The sequence below is a fragment of the Mesocricetus auratus genome, unplaced genomic scaffold (assembly GCF_017639785.1).
Source record: "Mesocricetus auratus isolate SY011 unplaced genomic scaffold, BCM_Maur_2.0 Super-Scaffold_100062, whole genome shotgun sequence".
Lineage (NCBI taxonomy): Eukaryota > Metazoa > Chordata > Mammalia > Rodentia > Cricetidae > Mesocricetus > Mesocricetus auratus.
This window is the reverse complement of record NW_024429234.1, coordinates 605144-617989: the sequence shown is the minus strand read 5'-3', so window position 1 is coordinate 617989 and position 12846 is coordinate 605144. Positions and strand designations below refer to the sequence as shown.

The 12846-nt window shown below is 41.3% G+C and overlaps 1 protein-coding gene across 1 annotated transcript in view; it reads left to right on the top strand.

The window, feature by feature from the left end:
* Nucleotides 1–12846, top strand: part of Tango6 (transport and golgi organization 6 homolog) — a 158177-nt gene that overhangs the window by 94934 nt on the left and 50397 nt on the right. The window contains exon 15 of the mRNA XM_040736604.1: nt 2626–2766. Coding sequence (XP_040592538.1) covers nt 2626–2766 — 141 coding nt within the window. The remainder of the gene's footprint in view (nt 1–2625; nt 2767–12846) is intronic.

Below are 12846 nucleotides of genomic sequence, written 5' to 3'. Positions count from 1 at the left end.
TTCTTAAGCTCGAATATTCCCCCAATTCTACTTGGAACTCCCAAAGTCTTCTCCATCAGTTTACACAATAGCGTGAACTGCATTTCTCTTCCTGTCGCAGCCTGAAACCCCATATGAGCAGAGCTTCTGCTTCTATGAGGTGTGAGCCCACGTGCAGAGTCTTCCAAGGCTCCTTGGAAATAGGAGTGATGGGGAAGACAGGCAAGAGGGTGGGTAGACAGGTGCAGCCCCCAGCAGGTGCAGTGAAGACAGTAAATGATATGTAAATGAGAGTAGAATCACAACCTATGCCATAGAAAATAATATGCAGACATTTCGCCGGATTTTCTGATTGAACAATAATCGGCAAACCTAATGAAAATAACTATAGATCCTCAATGTTGCTTATGCTTACTCACCATCCTCTCTGTAAATTTGTGGGACTTACATAATGATCATTTTTGAGCCATTGTGGTTGCTGCCGCCGCCGCCACCACTTCCTCTTCTTCCTCCCCCCCTTCTTTCTCCTCCTCTTCCCTTATCTTCTTCTTCTTTTCCTCCTCCTTTCCTTTATGGCTTTTGAAACAGTTTCACTTTGCAGCCCAGGCTGCTTTGGAATCTAATATATAACCCAGACTAGCCTCAAACTTGTGGTCCTTCTGAGTACTGTGAGTAGAGGCATAGACCACATCTGGCTTTTCGAGCTATTTTTATTCATTCATTCATTTATTCATTGAGCAAATATTCATTGAACACCTACTGTGTGCTGGTCCATTTCTAAGCATTAGGGATGCAGTTGGGAATAAAACAAAATCCTTGACTTTATGCACTTTGCATTTTAAGGAGAAGAACAAACAATCCATAAGGGATTATGTGAGCTAAACAACAGTGCTGTGTATTCAGAAGAAAATAAGGCAGGCAACAAGTATGGCAGAAAGAGGCTGCTACTTTATATTTTTTAAAAAATGATATGAGCTAGGAGTTGGGGCGCAAGCTGGTTATCTTCCCCGAGGAGAAGCCCCTGCTATAACAGAGGAGGTGAGGCCCAGATACAGGGTCAGAAGCAGATTGCTATACTAGAAATTTATAAAACAGCTAGGCATTGGTGGCGACACATATCCCTAATCCCAGCACTTGGGAGGCAGGCAGATCTTTTTGAGTTTGAGACCAGCCTGTACTACAAAGCAAGTCCTAGGAAAGCCAGGACTACACAGAGAAACCCTGTCAAAACAACAGTACAACCAAAAAAATAACTAGGTGGACAGAATTTCTCAGGACAAGTGAGCAAAGAATAGCCTGTTCAAAAGGCCTCCTTGGCTCTTGGACCATGGAGTGGGGGTGGGGCAGGAGGGAGAATAGACAGTGGGGCCTCTCAGTCAGGAGAAAAGGGAAACCACTGAGGGGTTGGGCAGAAAAATGAATGGTCCTGATGTGTATTTTAAATGGTTGTTCCTACTGCAAGCAATAAGGAATCAGGGTAAAAGCAGGCAGAGCAATTAGAAGGTTGCTGAGAAAATGCAAACTTGCTTTGAGGACCTGAGAGACTGAGGTAAAAGCAGGGAGACTTCTGAAACCGTTTCCTCCATTATGTGTAGCTTTCTTTTTTCTGGCTGCAGGAGGAGTGCACACTCTTCCTTTAGAAGGGGATAACCGTTCCTCCCTGAGCAGTAGAATTCTGTAGTTTGGAGACCAGCAGCCTTTACTCTCTGAAGCCATGTCTCCCCTCACTGCATCCCTGCTGAGACTCCTCAGACATGCTAGCACTCTTGTTGGGTACATACTGTGGGGGCCTGGCATGGATGGGCAAAGGGATCCAGGAAATCAGCTGTAAGCTGAGATCTAATACCTGTCAGGCCCAGAAGGCTTTGAAAATGCTTCCTTAGGAAAAATGCTCTCAAAATTGCAGTTTTACAGGAGAAATCACACTGTAATGAAGAGTTGTAGCACAGGCATGGAGCACTACTGTGCTGTGAGCTGATGTTCACAGAACATTTCCTGTCATCATACTCTAGAATTTTAAATCTGGAGAATCCCTAGTGATCCATTGCTGCTGTGCAAATCCAGGCAAGACACATAGTGACCTGGCCTATATTGCATTAGTTCATTGCCCAGAGACCATAGACTGTCACTGGCAGTACATTAGAGCTCCAGCTAGGATTAGCAGATCCACAGTCACCACCTTCCACTTACAAGGGTCAACTATCCAAACACAGGAGGCTGGGCGGTGGTGGCCACACCATTAATTCTAGCACTTGGGAGGCAGAGGCAGGCAGATCTCTGTGAGTTCGAGGACAGCCTGGTCTACAGAGCAAGTTCCAGGCAGGCTCCAAAGCTACAGAAAAAAAAAAGAGTTACAAGTGGGTTTAAGTGTCTTTGTATGACACTTAAACTGGGCTGGTGAAATGGCTTAGAGAGTAAAGGTGCCTGCTGCCAAACCTGGTGGCCTGAGTTCAGTTTCCAGGGTGCAGGTGAGTGAAAGGACAGAACTAGATCCTACAACTCGTCCTCTAGTCTGTGCGTGAGCACACACACACACACACACACACACACACACACAAAATTAATGTAAAAATGAATACATAAATATGTGTTCACCCCATCATAGGATATCTACATTTCCTTTCTTTCTTTGTGTTTTGAACCCAGGGGTTGCCCTCCTCTCAGATGTGTACCCTGAAGAAATCTTGGTTGACCTGTTGGCCAAATACGATAGTGGCAAAGACAAGCACACTCCAGAGACCAGACTGAAAGTTGGAGAGGTCCTGATGCGAATTGTCAGAGTATTAGGTGAGTTTTTTGTTTGATTTGTTTTTGTTTTTTATTCAATTTCTCTGAAACAAAGCAGTGTGGTTTTAAAATCTTTGTGTACCAGAAGGCTCATTCTACTAGCAGGTGAGGGCAGATCGGGGTGGTGATGAAATGTTTAGGGATTGAGCACATATTCAGCAAGTAAACCCATGAGAAGATTGTATATTTTCATATAGCTGTTTAGTTTCCCTCCCCAAGAGCTGTTTTCCTGGGTCTATATAATTGGAATGGGCTCTCAGTATGCAAGCCAGGCTGGCCTGAGATACACTGTATAGTTCAGGCAGGTCTCCATTTCACAATCTGCTGCCTTAGCCTCCAGAGTGTTGGGATTATAGGTACACTACACCATGCCCAACAAATCATTGAAACAAGTTGCTGCTAGACCAATGCTGTATATGAAACTGACTCAGACACCTTCAGCAGTCAGTCCAGGATTCCTTCCCAGATGAATGGTAGTGTAAGAACTGTACCACCAACTTGAAGAAGTTGCTCTCTGCCTGTTGGCTGAGAGTTGTGATTGCTACATGGGCTATTGATGTGGCTTTCCTGGATTCAAATACTGAGCAGCTTCTGGCTAGTTGAGTGATCATGGGAATATTTTTCTACTTCTTGGTGCTTCAGTGTCCACGTGTATAAAGAGCATCTGGGTCTAGTGCTACAGGACTGTAATCCCAGCTACTTAGGAGACTGATGTGGAGGATCACAGTTCAAGTTCTGCCCGGTTTACAGAGTGAGTTCAAGAACAACCTGGGTGGCTGGGCAGTGGTGGCACACACCTTTAATTCCAGCACTTGGGAGGCAGAGGCAGGTGGATCTCTGAGTTCGAGGCCAGTCTGGTCTACAGAGTGAATTCCAGGACAGCCTCCAAAACAATACAGAGAAAGCCTGTCTGGAAACACACACACACACACACACACTAACAAAAAAAAACCCTCAAGGTATTCTATATAATCAGCAATGTTTAAGTACACTGATAACAAGAGTGTAATTTTATGGCACTACATGTACTTAATACTATTCAAATCAGAAATGCCTGATAACCCCAAAAGCTTCCTTTTGCCCTTTCTAGTTTGTGCCTACCCCAGAAATAAGCAATGTTCTGAATTGTTTTTGTTTTTGTTTTTTGAGACAGGGTTTCTCTGTGTCTTTGGAGGCTGTCCTGGAACTAGCTGTTATAGACCAGGCTGTCCTTGAACTCACAGAGATCCCCAAGTGCTGGGATTAAAGGCATGTGCCACCACCGCCCAGCTTCTGAATTTTTTTTATCATTTTCAGTTTACTTTGATTGTTCTTGAACCTCATTATAATGTTGTTAAATCCGCCTGTTTCTAGTAGAGCTAGACACTTGTGAACTTAGGTTAAATCTGGAAGTGCTATGAACTGTATTTCCTTGTTGCTGTGATTAAGGGGCACACAGTTGTCAGGTCATCTTACTCTTAGTGATGCTGAGCCTGATTCTGGGACCTATTTGTTATAAACCTGTTGACTGCTGTGGGTTAAGTAATCACAAATAATCTTACCTAGATACATTGTTTCATGGGGGCTATTTTTTAGTTGTTGTTTTTTTGTTTTTTGGCAGTTTTTTATTACCTCTTTTATTTTTTGAGATTACAACTGCATCATTTCCCCCTTCCCTTTCTTCTTTTAAACCGTACATATATAACCCTCTTTACTCTCTTTCAAATTCATGAACTCTTTTCTTCATTGTTAATGCATGCTTATGTATTTATGAATATACATACATATGTATATATTCCTAAATGTAGCCTTCTCAGTCTGTTTGTGTATGTTTTCAGGGATGACTATTTGGTATTGGATAACCAATTGGTATGCTGTTCCCTGGCAAAGACTATTTATTTCTTCAACTCTCAGCATTCCTGAGTTGCCTGTAGGGTTGAGGCCCTGTGATCTTTCCCCATCCAGTTTGGCATTGTTGTTCTTGTTCAGGAAGTCATGTTGGTGAACTTTATGGGTATAACTTTTTTTAAGATAACTCCTGCTTTATAGCCCAGACTGGTCTCAATTTTGCAATATTCCTGCTTCTCAAATGTTAGGATTATAGATGTATATTAGCAACCCAGACAGGATTTCATTTTTATTTTTTACTTATTTTTTAATTTTTAAAATGTAATTAATTAATTAATTTTGGTTTTTTTTCAAGACAGGGTTTCTCTATGTAGCCTTGGCTATCCTGGAACTCACTTTGTAGACCAGGTTGGCCTTGAACTCAGAGATCCACCTGCCTCTGCCTCCTGAGTGCTGGGATTAAAGGTGTTTGTCATCACTACCTGACTAGGATTTCATTTTTAAAAGGGTTTGGAGAGTAGAGGTATTAGATCCTCTGGCCCTGATGTGGGTGCTGGGAACTGAACCCAGGTCCTCTGTAAGAGTAGTATGTACTCTTAACTGCTGAGCCATCTCTCAAGCCCTACTATTTCATTTTGTGAAGTCTATATTTTATTTTATTGGTTTTTCGAGACAGGGTTTCTCTGTAGCTTTGGAGGCTGTCCTGGAACTCACTTTGTAGACCAAGCTGGCCTCGAACTCACAGAGATCCGCCTGCCTCTGCCTCCCGAGTGCTGGGATTAAAGGCGTGCGCCACCAACGCCCGGCCAGAAAAAAAGATTTTAAAATATAGACTTCGCCGGGCGCTGGTGGCACACGCCTTTAATCCCAGCACTCGGGAGGCAGAGGCAGGCGGATCTCTGTGAGTTCGAGGCCAGCTTGGTCTACAAAGTGAGTTCCAGGACAGCCTCCAAAGCTACAGAGAAACCCTGTCTTGAAAAACCAAAAGAAAAAAAAAAATCTTTTTTTTCTGGGACAAGATTTCTCCGTAGCTTTGGAGCCTGTCCTGGATCTCACTCTATATACCAGGGCTGGTCTCAAACTCACAGAGACCCACCTGTCTATGCCTCCTGAGTGCTGGGACTAAAGGCATGGGCCACCACCGATTGGCATATTTTAAGATCTTGAATTATTAATGTTTATGTTGTAGATATTTTCTTCTGCTGCTGTTAATCTTTTAGTTTTGTTTCTGAAACAGAACTGCACATTTATTTTTTGTTTGCTTGGTGTGGGTAAATCTGCCTTTCCCTTTATGTCTTTTCTTTTTTCAAGATTTATTTACTTTGTATAGTATTCTGTCTATATGTATGCCTGCAGGCCAGAAGAGGGCACCATATGGGTGGTGGGATTTGAACTCAGGACCTCTGTAAGAACAGCCAATGTTCTTAACCTCTGAGCTATCTCTCCAGTCCCCTCCTCCCTTTATGATTTCTTTCTTATATAGATAGGTCTCCCAACCCATGGCTGTTAAGTATGAATGTATATATGTATATAAAGACATATATATATCTTTATCTCTTCCTTTTGATGTAGAGAACATAATGTTAGGATTTTGGCTTAGTCTGTCTTTAAAGGAACTGTTCAGTTTTTTTTTATGTTTAGAAATGTAATCGTAACACACTGTTAAGTTACCAATCATCCCAAATGCTTTTCCATCTGTTTCTTCTTGTGTGGTCCAATGTTGATATTGACAATAACCTGAGGGCTATTATGTACCATTGTGTTAAAAAAAAAACTAGAAAAATGTAAGACAGTAAAGTGGGTGTGGTCACGCTTTCTGTAATCCTATCACTGGGAAGGCAGAGGTGGGAGATCTGGAGGTCCTGGGTATCTTTCCTCCATTGCATAGTGAATTTGAGGCCCAGCCTGGACTTTATGAGACCCTGCCTCAAAAAAACAACCAACCAACCTCTGTATTACTTTAAGTCAGACTGCAACACTCATTCTACAGATTGCTCATAGCTGTGTAAACTCCAGGGGGCATCTTTGTATGAATGACATACCCCAAATTATCTGTTCCTCAATCTATGGGATCTTTCTGGTAACCTAAGTAAAATAAATGACAATTTGTCTCACAACCTAAGTTTCATTTCCAGTTATTAGTAAGAGTTAATTACTCTTTCATAAAAAATTTTCATCTCTGGGGACTAAAGAAACAGTTTAGCAGATAGAAACATGTACTGCTCTTTCTTTTTTTTTTTTTTTTTTTTTTTGGTTTTTTTGAGACAGGGTTTCTCTATTGTTTTGGAGGCTGTCCTGGAACTCCCTCTATAGACCAGGCTGGCCTCAAACTCACAGAGATCTGCCTGCCTCTGCCTCCCTGGTTCTTGGGGGTGGGGGACAAGCATGGAGAGAAACAGAGACAGATAGACATGTAAACTCAAACATTTGAGTATTCGCTTAATGGGGGATCTGTGGGCAGCTAGAGATTGCAGCAGGGAGCTTATAGTTCAGCTAGAGGTGATGGTAAGAGGTGGAAGAGACCTGCCCAGGTGAACATTGTGGGGATGCAGAAGAAACTGTTTCTCCTTGAGATGTAGTTGAATGTGGCAGTATGCACCAGGCACAGTTTTGTTATTGTTGTTGTTTTGTGTGTTTTTACCTGTTTTGTTCTTAGCATAGCATAACTGGTCAGTCTGGGAAAAATAACTTCAGTGGGGCAGTTCAGAGAGTTTTCACCTCATAGCAGAGGTGTAAGGTGAAAAATGTGGGAGGAAGTATGAATAATAGGGACCAGCCTTGGCATTTACAGATGTCAGCTGCAATAACCCACAGTTAAAGAGCAGAATTCACTTGGTTTCGTTTCTGTTTTTGTTCTTTTGCCCCCCTCCCTTTTTGAGACAGGATCTCAAAACCTTGTAACCCAAGTTGGCCCGAAGCTTACTATGTAGCCAAGGCTGGCTTTGAACTCCTTATCCTCCTGCCTCACTTCCCAAGTACTGGGATTATAGGCATGCACCCAACATGTTTTGTGAGGTTGAGGAGATGGTTCAGTGACTAGGAGTTCTTGCCACACAAGTTTAAGGACCTGACTTTTGTTCCCAGAACCCATGTAACATCAGATGTGATGGTGTGTCTGTGATACTGGTACTTCTACAGCAAGATGGAAGTGGACACAGTGCACCCCTAGAAGCTCACAGGCCAGTAGTCTGCCTTGCTCAGTAGTAAATAAGATATCCTCTCTCCAACAAGATGGAGGACGAGGACTGACACCTGTGACCTCAACACAGGCATCATGACATACGTGCCCCCCAACATATATACACGCACAGACACACAAACATACACAGACATATAAGAAACATACATACAGAGACAAATAGACATATATGTACATACACAGAGATCCTGCCAAGTGGGATCTGGTCAGCATGGGTGTGGCTCAGCTCCGTAAGTGTTTATACTAATATAATTTGGGAACGTTAATGTGGTCAGAGCTAAAGACTGAAGCCTAGACTAATTTATTATTTTATTTTAATACATATAGACCTTTCTCATCCTCTAATTACATAGTAATACATGGTCATTTCAAGTTACTTTGAAAATATTTGAAAGTATGAAAAAGAAAACTCTCATCCATCGTTTGCCAGCTAGAAGGAACCACTCTATTTAAAATTCTACTTTCCTAATAGATGCTAAGGACTGGACCTAGAGCTTCTTTCTTGCATGGGCTATATGCCTAAGCTATGGTGTCAGCCTTCAGGTTGGGTTCTAATGATTTCTTTTCTCAGAATTATATTTATATGTATATTCCTTATTCACAAGTACTTTTCTTTTTTAATTTTATTTATTGTGTGTGTGTGTGTGTGTGTGTGTGTGTGTGTGTGTGTGTGTGTGTGTGTAGGTGACAGGACAGCAGGCAGTAGTTCATTCTCTTCTTTGAGCATATAGATCCCAGAGTTGTCAGGCTTAGCAGTAAATACCTCTACCTTCTGAGCCATCGTGACAGCCTGTTTTCTTCCTTCCTCCTTCCTGGCTTGCTTTCTCTTTCTTTATATTTTTAATGTTGCCCAGGCTAGACTTGAACTTTCGAGCTCAAGCTATCCATTTCTCAGGTTATAAATGTGCACTCCCTTGCTCAGCTCATGAGTACCTTTCTTATCATTCAGTACCTTCCTGAAACTACAGTGATTAACAGTTGTATTATAATCAATAACCTGAATGGACTGTGATTTTAGTTAGTTACCTTTTAGAGAGGAATTGCCTAATTAGACTGTTGGCAGTTTCTTTCTGATTACAAGGAGAATGCTGCTGATTTTTCTATTCACTCTCTTTGGTGAACCTTTGATTCCTTTCACAGAATTGGCTCCTAGGGGAGAAATGATTAGGTTAGAGTACATGTGTGCTTTTAAGACTCCTCTCTCTCTCTCTCTCTCTCTCTCTCTCTCTCTCTCTCTCTCTCTCTCTCTCTCTCTCTCTCTCTCTCTCTGTGTCTCACAAGAATCTTCATTTTTAGGGCAAGATTTTCCATCAGAAATGTGCATCTTGACAGCAACAAATGAGACTGCCAACGCCTCTCAGAGAAGAAATTTTTCCATGCCTTCCCACTAAACTTCCAAACCGAGCATTTGTCTCCAGCTCAGTGTGCTTTTGCTCCACAGTGAACCAGGGAACATGGGAGAGACAGGGATGGCTCATGAATGTGTGACTTAGTGAGAGCCTCTTGCCCTAGTAGCTTCAGTTTGGTAGTATTGTCATGAAGCAGAAAAAACAGCACTTCTTAATTATTTTTGGGTAGAATGTAGTCTTCTAATGAGCAAGCTCAGACAAGTTCCTGTTTACAGTGTCAGACTTGTAAGAGGAGAATGAAATGGAAGGCCACAATCACACTGCTCCATCTGGAGTTTGCCTGTAGGACAGATCAGGAATCCAAATTTGGGTGAGGACAGGCAGAGGATTCAATCACAGATCTTTGTTGGCATATACCATGGCAGGTGGAATTACCCAGAATCCTGAGGCAAAACAGTGTCTTCTCTCAAGATATTCTGTATTCCAGAAAAAGGGTGGGTCTGAGCTTTAGGGTGTATTTCTAATTGTTGAAACTTGCAAAACTCACTGTCAACCCTTTTCTATGTTGCAGGCTTGGATTTTATGTTTGGGGCTAGCAATCACTTTGCCCCTCAAAATTCATTCAACTGATGAGCAACCTGGGATCTATGTCTATACCAGCCCATCCAGTTCCAGGATAAAGCCCATAATCTGGTTTTAGAAAACCTATAATCTGTCCAGAGACTAGAGTATTCAGTTTCAGATCCTGCTCTGACTATCCATCTTCTTCCAGCTAATTATAGAAAACAAAGGAAAATTGAACATAGTCAACCTTCATATCCATGTGTTCAGTTTCTGTTAATTCAACCAACCATAGATCAAAAATACATTTTTTTTTTTTTTGGTTTTACGAGACAGAGTTTCTCTGTATTGTTTTTGGAGGCTGTCGGTCCAGCCCAGCCTCGAACTCACAGAGATCCGCCTGCCTCTGCCTCCCGAGTGCTGGGATTAAAGGCGTGGGCCACCACCGCCTGGCTCAAAAATACATTTTTAAAACATTGTGTGCACTAAATATGTTAACAAACTTTTTATTTTTTAAAATAGTTTATTTAAATTCATTTTATGTGCATTGGTGTGAGGGTGTCAGATCCCCTGGAACTGGAGTTACAGACAGTTGTCAGCTGCCATGTGGGTGCTGGGAATTAAACTCAGGTCCTCTGAAAGAGCAGCCAGTGCTCTTAACCACTGAGCCATCTCTCCAGCCCTATGAACTTTTACTTATAATATCCACAAACAATAGACTAGAACAGCTATTTACATAGTATTTATACTGCACTAGATATTATAAGCAATCTAGATATGATTTAAAGTATCTGGGAAGCTATGCATAGGTTTTATAAGGGACTTTCTCTTACGGGGATTTTGAAACAGGTCCCTCGAAGATACAGAGAGACACCTGTAATTGGATTTGTCTAATAGAGTGTGAGAAATTCCAGTTGGGTTAGCCTGGTAATTAAGACAAGGGGAATGACTATTAAATAGCTACATAATATTTTAAGGATGATGTGCCACAATTTACACCAGCTATTCAACTAAAATTGTGACCTCATCTCAAAGTGAAAATTATTTATCATTTGCTTTGATTGCAAAGGCTAAAAATGTATTGTTTTAAGAAATACGAAGTTGGGTGTGGTAGCACATACCTTTAGTCCCAGCATTATGGAAACAAAGGTAGATCTCTGCAATTGAATGCCTGCCTAGTCAGCATAATGAGTCCAGGACAACTAGAGCTATATAAAAAGATCCTGTCTAAAACAATAACAACAAACAAATGGGGAGGTGATACCAGAGGCTGGAGAAAGGACTCAATGGTTAAGAGTACTGGCTGCTTTTCCAGGGGACGTGGTTTATGCCCAGTACCGCATCCCCATAACAGCTAACAAGTTCTGGTTGAGCCAGTTGACACCCTTTTGTGGCCTCAGTGGACACTACATGCAAATCATACACAGATGTATGTGGAGGCAAACCATCCATACACAGTAAATAAAAATAAATCTAAAAAATATTTTAAAAATGGACATAATGACACACAGCTTTAATCCCAGTGCTTGAGAGGCAGAGGCAGGTAGGTCTCTGAGTTTGAGGCCAGGCTGGTCTACATAGCGAGTTTCAGGCCAGACAGAGATACATGGGAAGACCATGTCTCAAAAGGGGAGAACCCATCTCAAAAAGAAAGAAAGGAAGAAAGGAAGGAAGAGTAAGAAAGAAAGAACGAAAGGAAAGCTACAGTTTTGACCTAGTGATGTGGCCCAGTGGGGAAGTGCTTGCTTAGCATGTGGGAGGCCCTGTGTTTTATTCTCAGTACAAAACAAACAACACTCCAGCTTTAATACATTTTAATATTAAGTGACCTGTATGACTAGTCAAAAGATGATGAAGTAAGTCACCTTTAGAAGCTTGTTGTGTTAGTCTAGTGAGAGGGCTCAATGCTTGCCTCCAAGTCTGAGGATCTACCTGGTAGATGCATGACTGCCACATATGTGCTGGGGTATGCACATGTATGCACATACTCAAATAAGTTTAACTTTAAATAATGTTAAGGAGTTCATTGTTGTTTATGCTGTTTGTTTCTGCAATACTGTATTCATTCGCTGAGCCTAAGGCCTTTGTTTTCTAAGCAAGTGCTGTCTGCTCAGGTCTATCCTCAGCCCTAAGGAATCTTATTCAGCAGAGTCTCTTTAAAGTTGCAATATCATTTTACACACACATACACACAGTAGTCTAATCAGGTAGTTTCCTGACTCCTGTGCCCAGTTAACCTTATACTTTTTTTTTTAAATAAAAACACAATCTTGCTTATATAGCCTAGACTGGCCATAAACTTATAATCCCCCTGTCTTGGCTTCCAGAGTGGTGGATTTGTGAATATTACAGTCATACCTGGCACTGAGTTTTGGGTTTGATTTTTTTCTTTTAATTATTAATATCTAGTAAGATTGATCATGAGCCATTGTGTTCCTTGAAAAATTTCAAGGATAATACTCATTTGTTTGATCGTATTTTGTGTATTCGTGCCTTTTTTGTGAAAGGACCATGGTGTATAGTCTCAGATTTTTTTCTTTTGGTATGATTTCCTTATATCATTGTTTTGGGTTTGTTTTAGGGCTATTGCATCATCAAAATATTTAGGAATTGGTTTCTGTTCTATTTCTTTAAAAAGATTTTGAACAGAGTTCATTGCTTATCCCCCCCCCCTTTTTTTTTCAAGACAGGGTTTCTCTGTGTATCCCAGGCTGTTCTGGAACTCTGTCTATACACCAGGCTGGCCTCGAATTCAGAGATCTGCTTGCCTCTGCCTCCCAAGTACTGGGATTAATTATAAAAATAAACTGCCCAGCTATTTATTTCTAAATACTACATAGAATTTACATTTGGTAATCCTCAGTGTGAGAGAGTTTTTATTGGTGATTATTTTTTGTTTGTTTGTTGAGACAGGTTATCACTCTGAAGCATAGGCTGGTCTAAAATTCACTATGTACCTACCCCATGCTGGCAATCCTTCTGCCTCAGTCTCTCAAATTCTGTGATAACAGGTGTAAACCACGATGCCCAGCTAAAAGTTTTTAAATTTCTTTTGCAGACATAAGACTAAGTCAGTTTTACTGATTAATGTCTTTAAAGGAATTTATCTATTATCTAAGTTACTGGCTTTACCATAAAATCGTT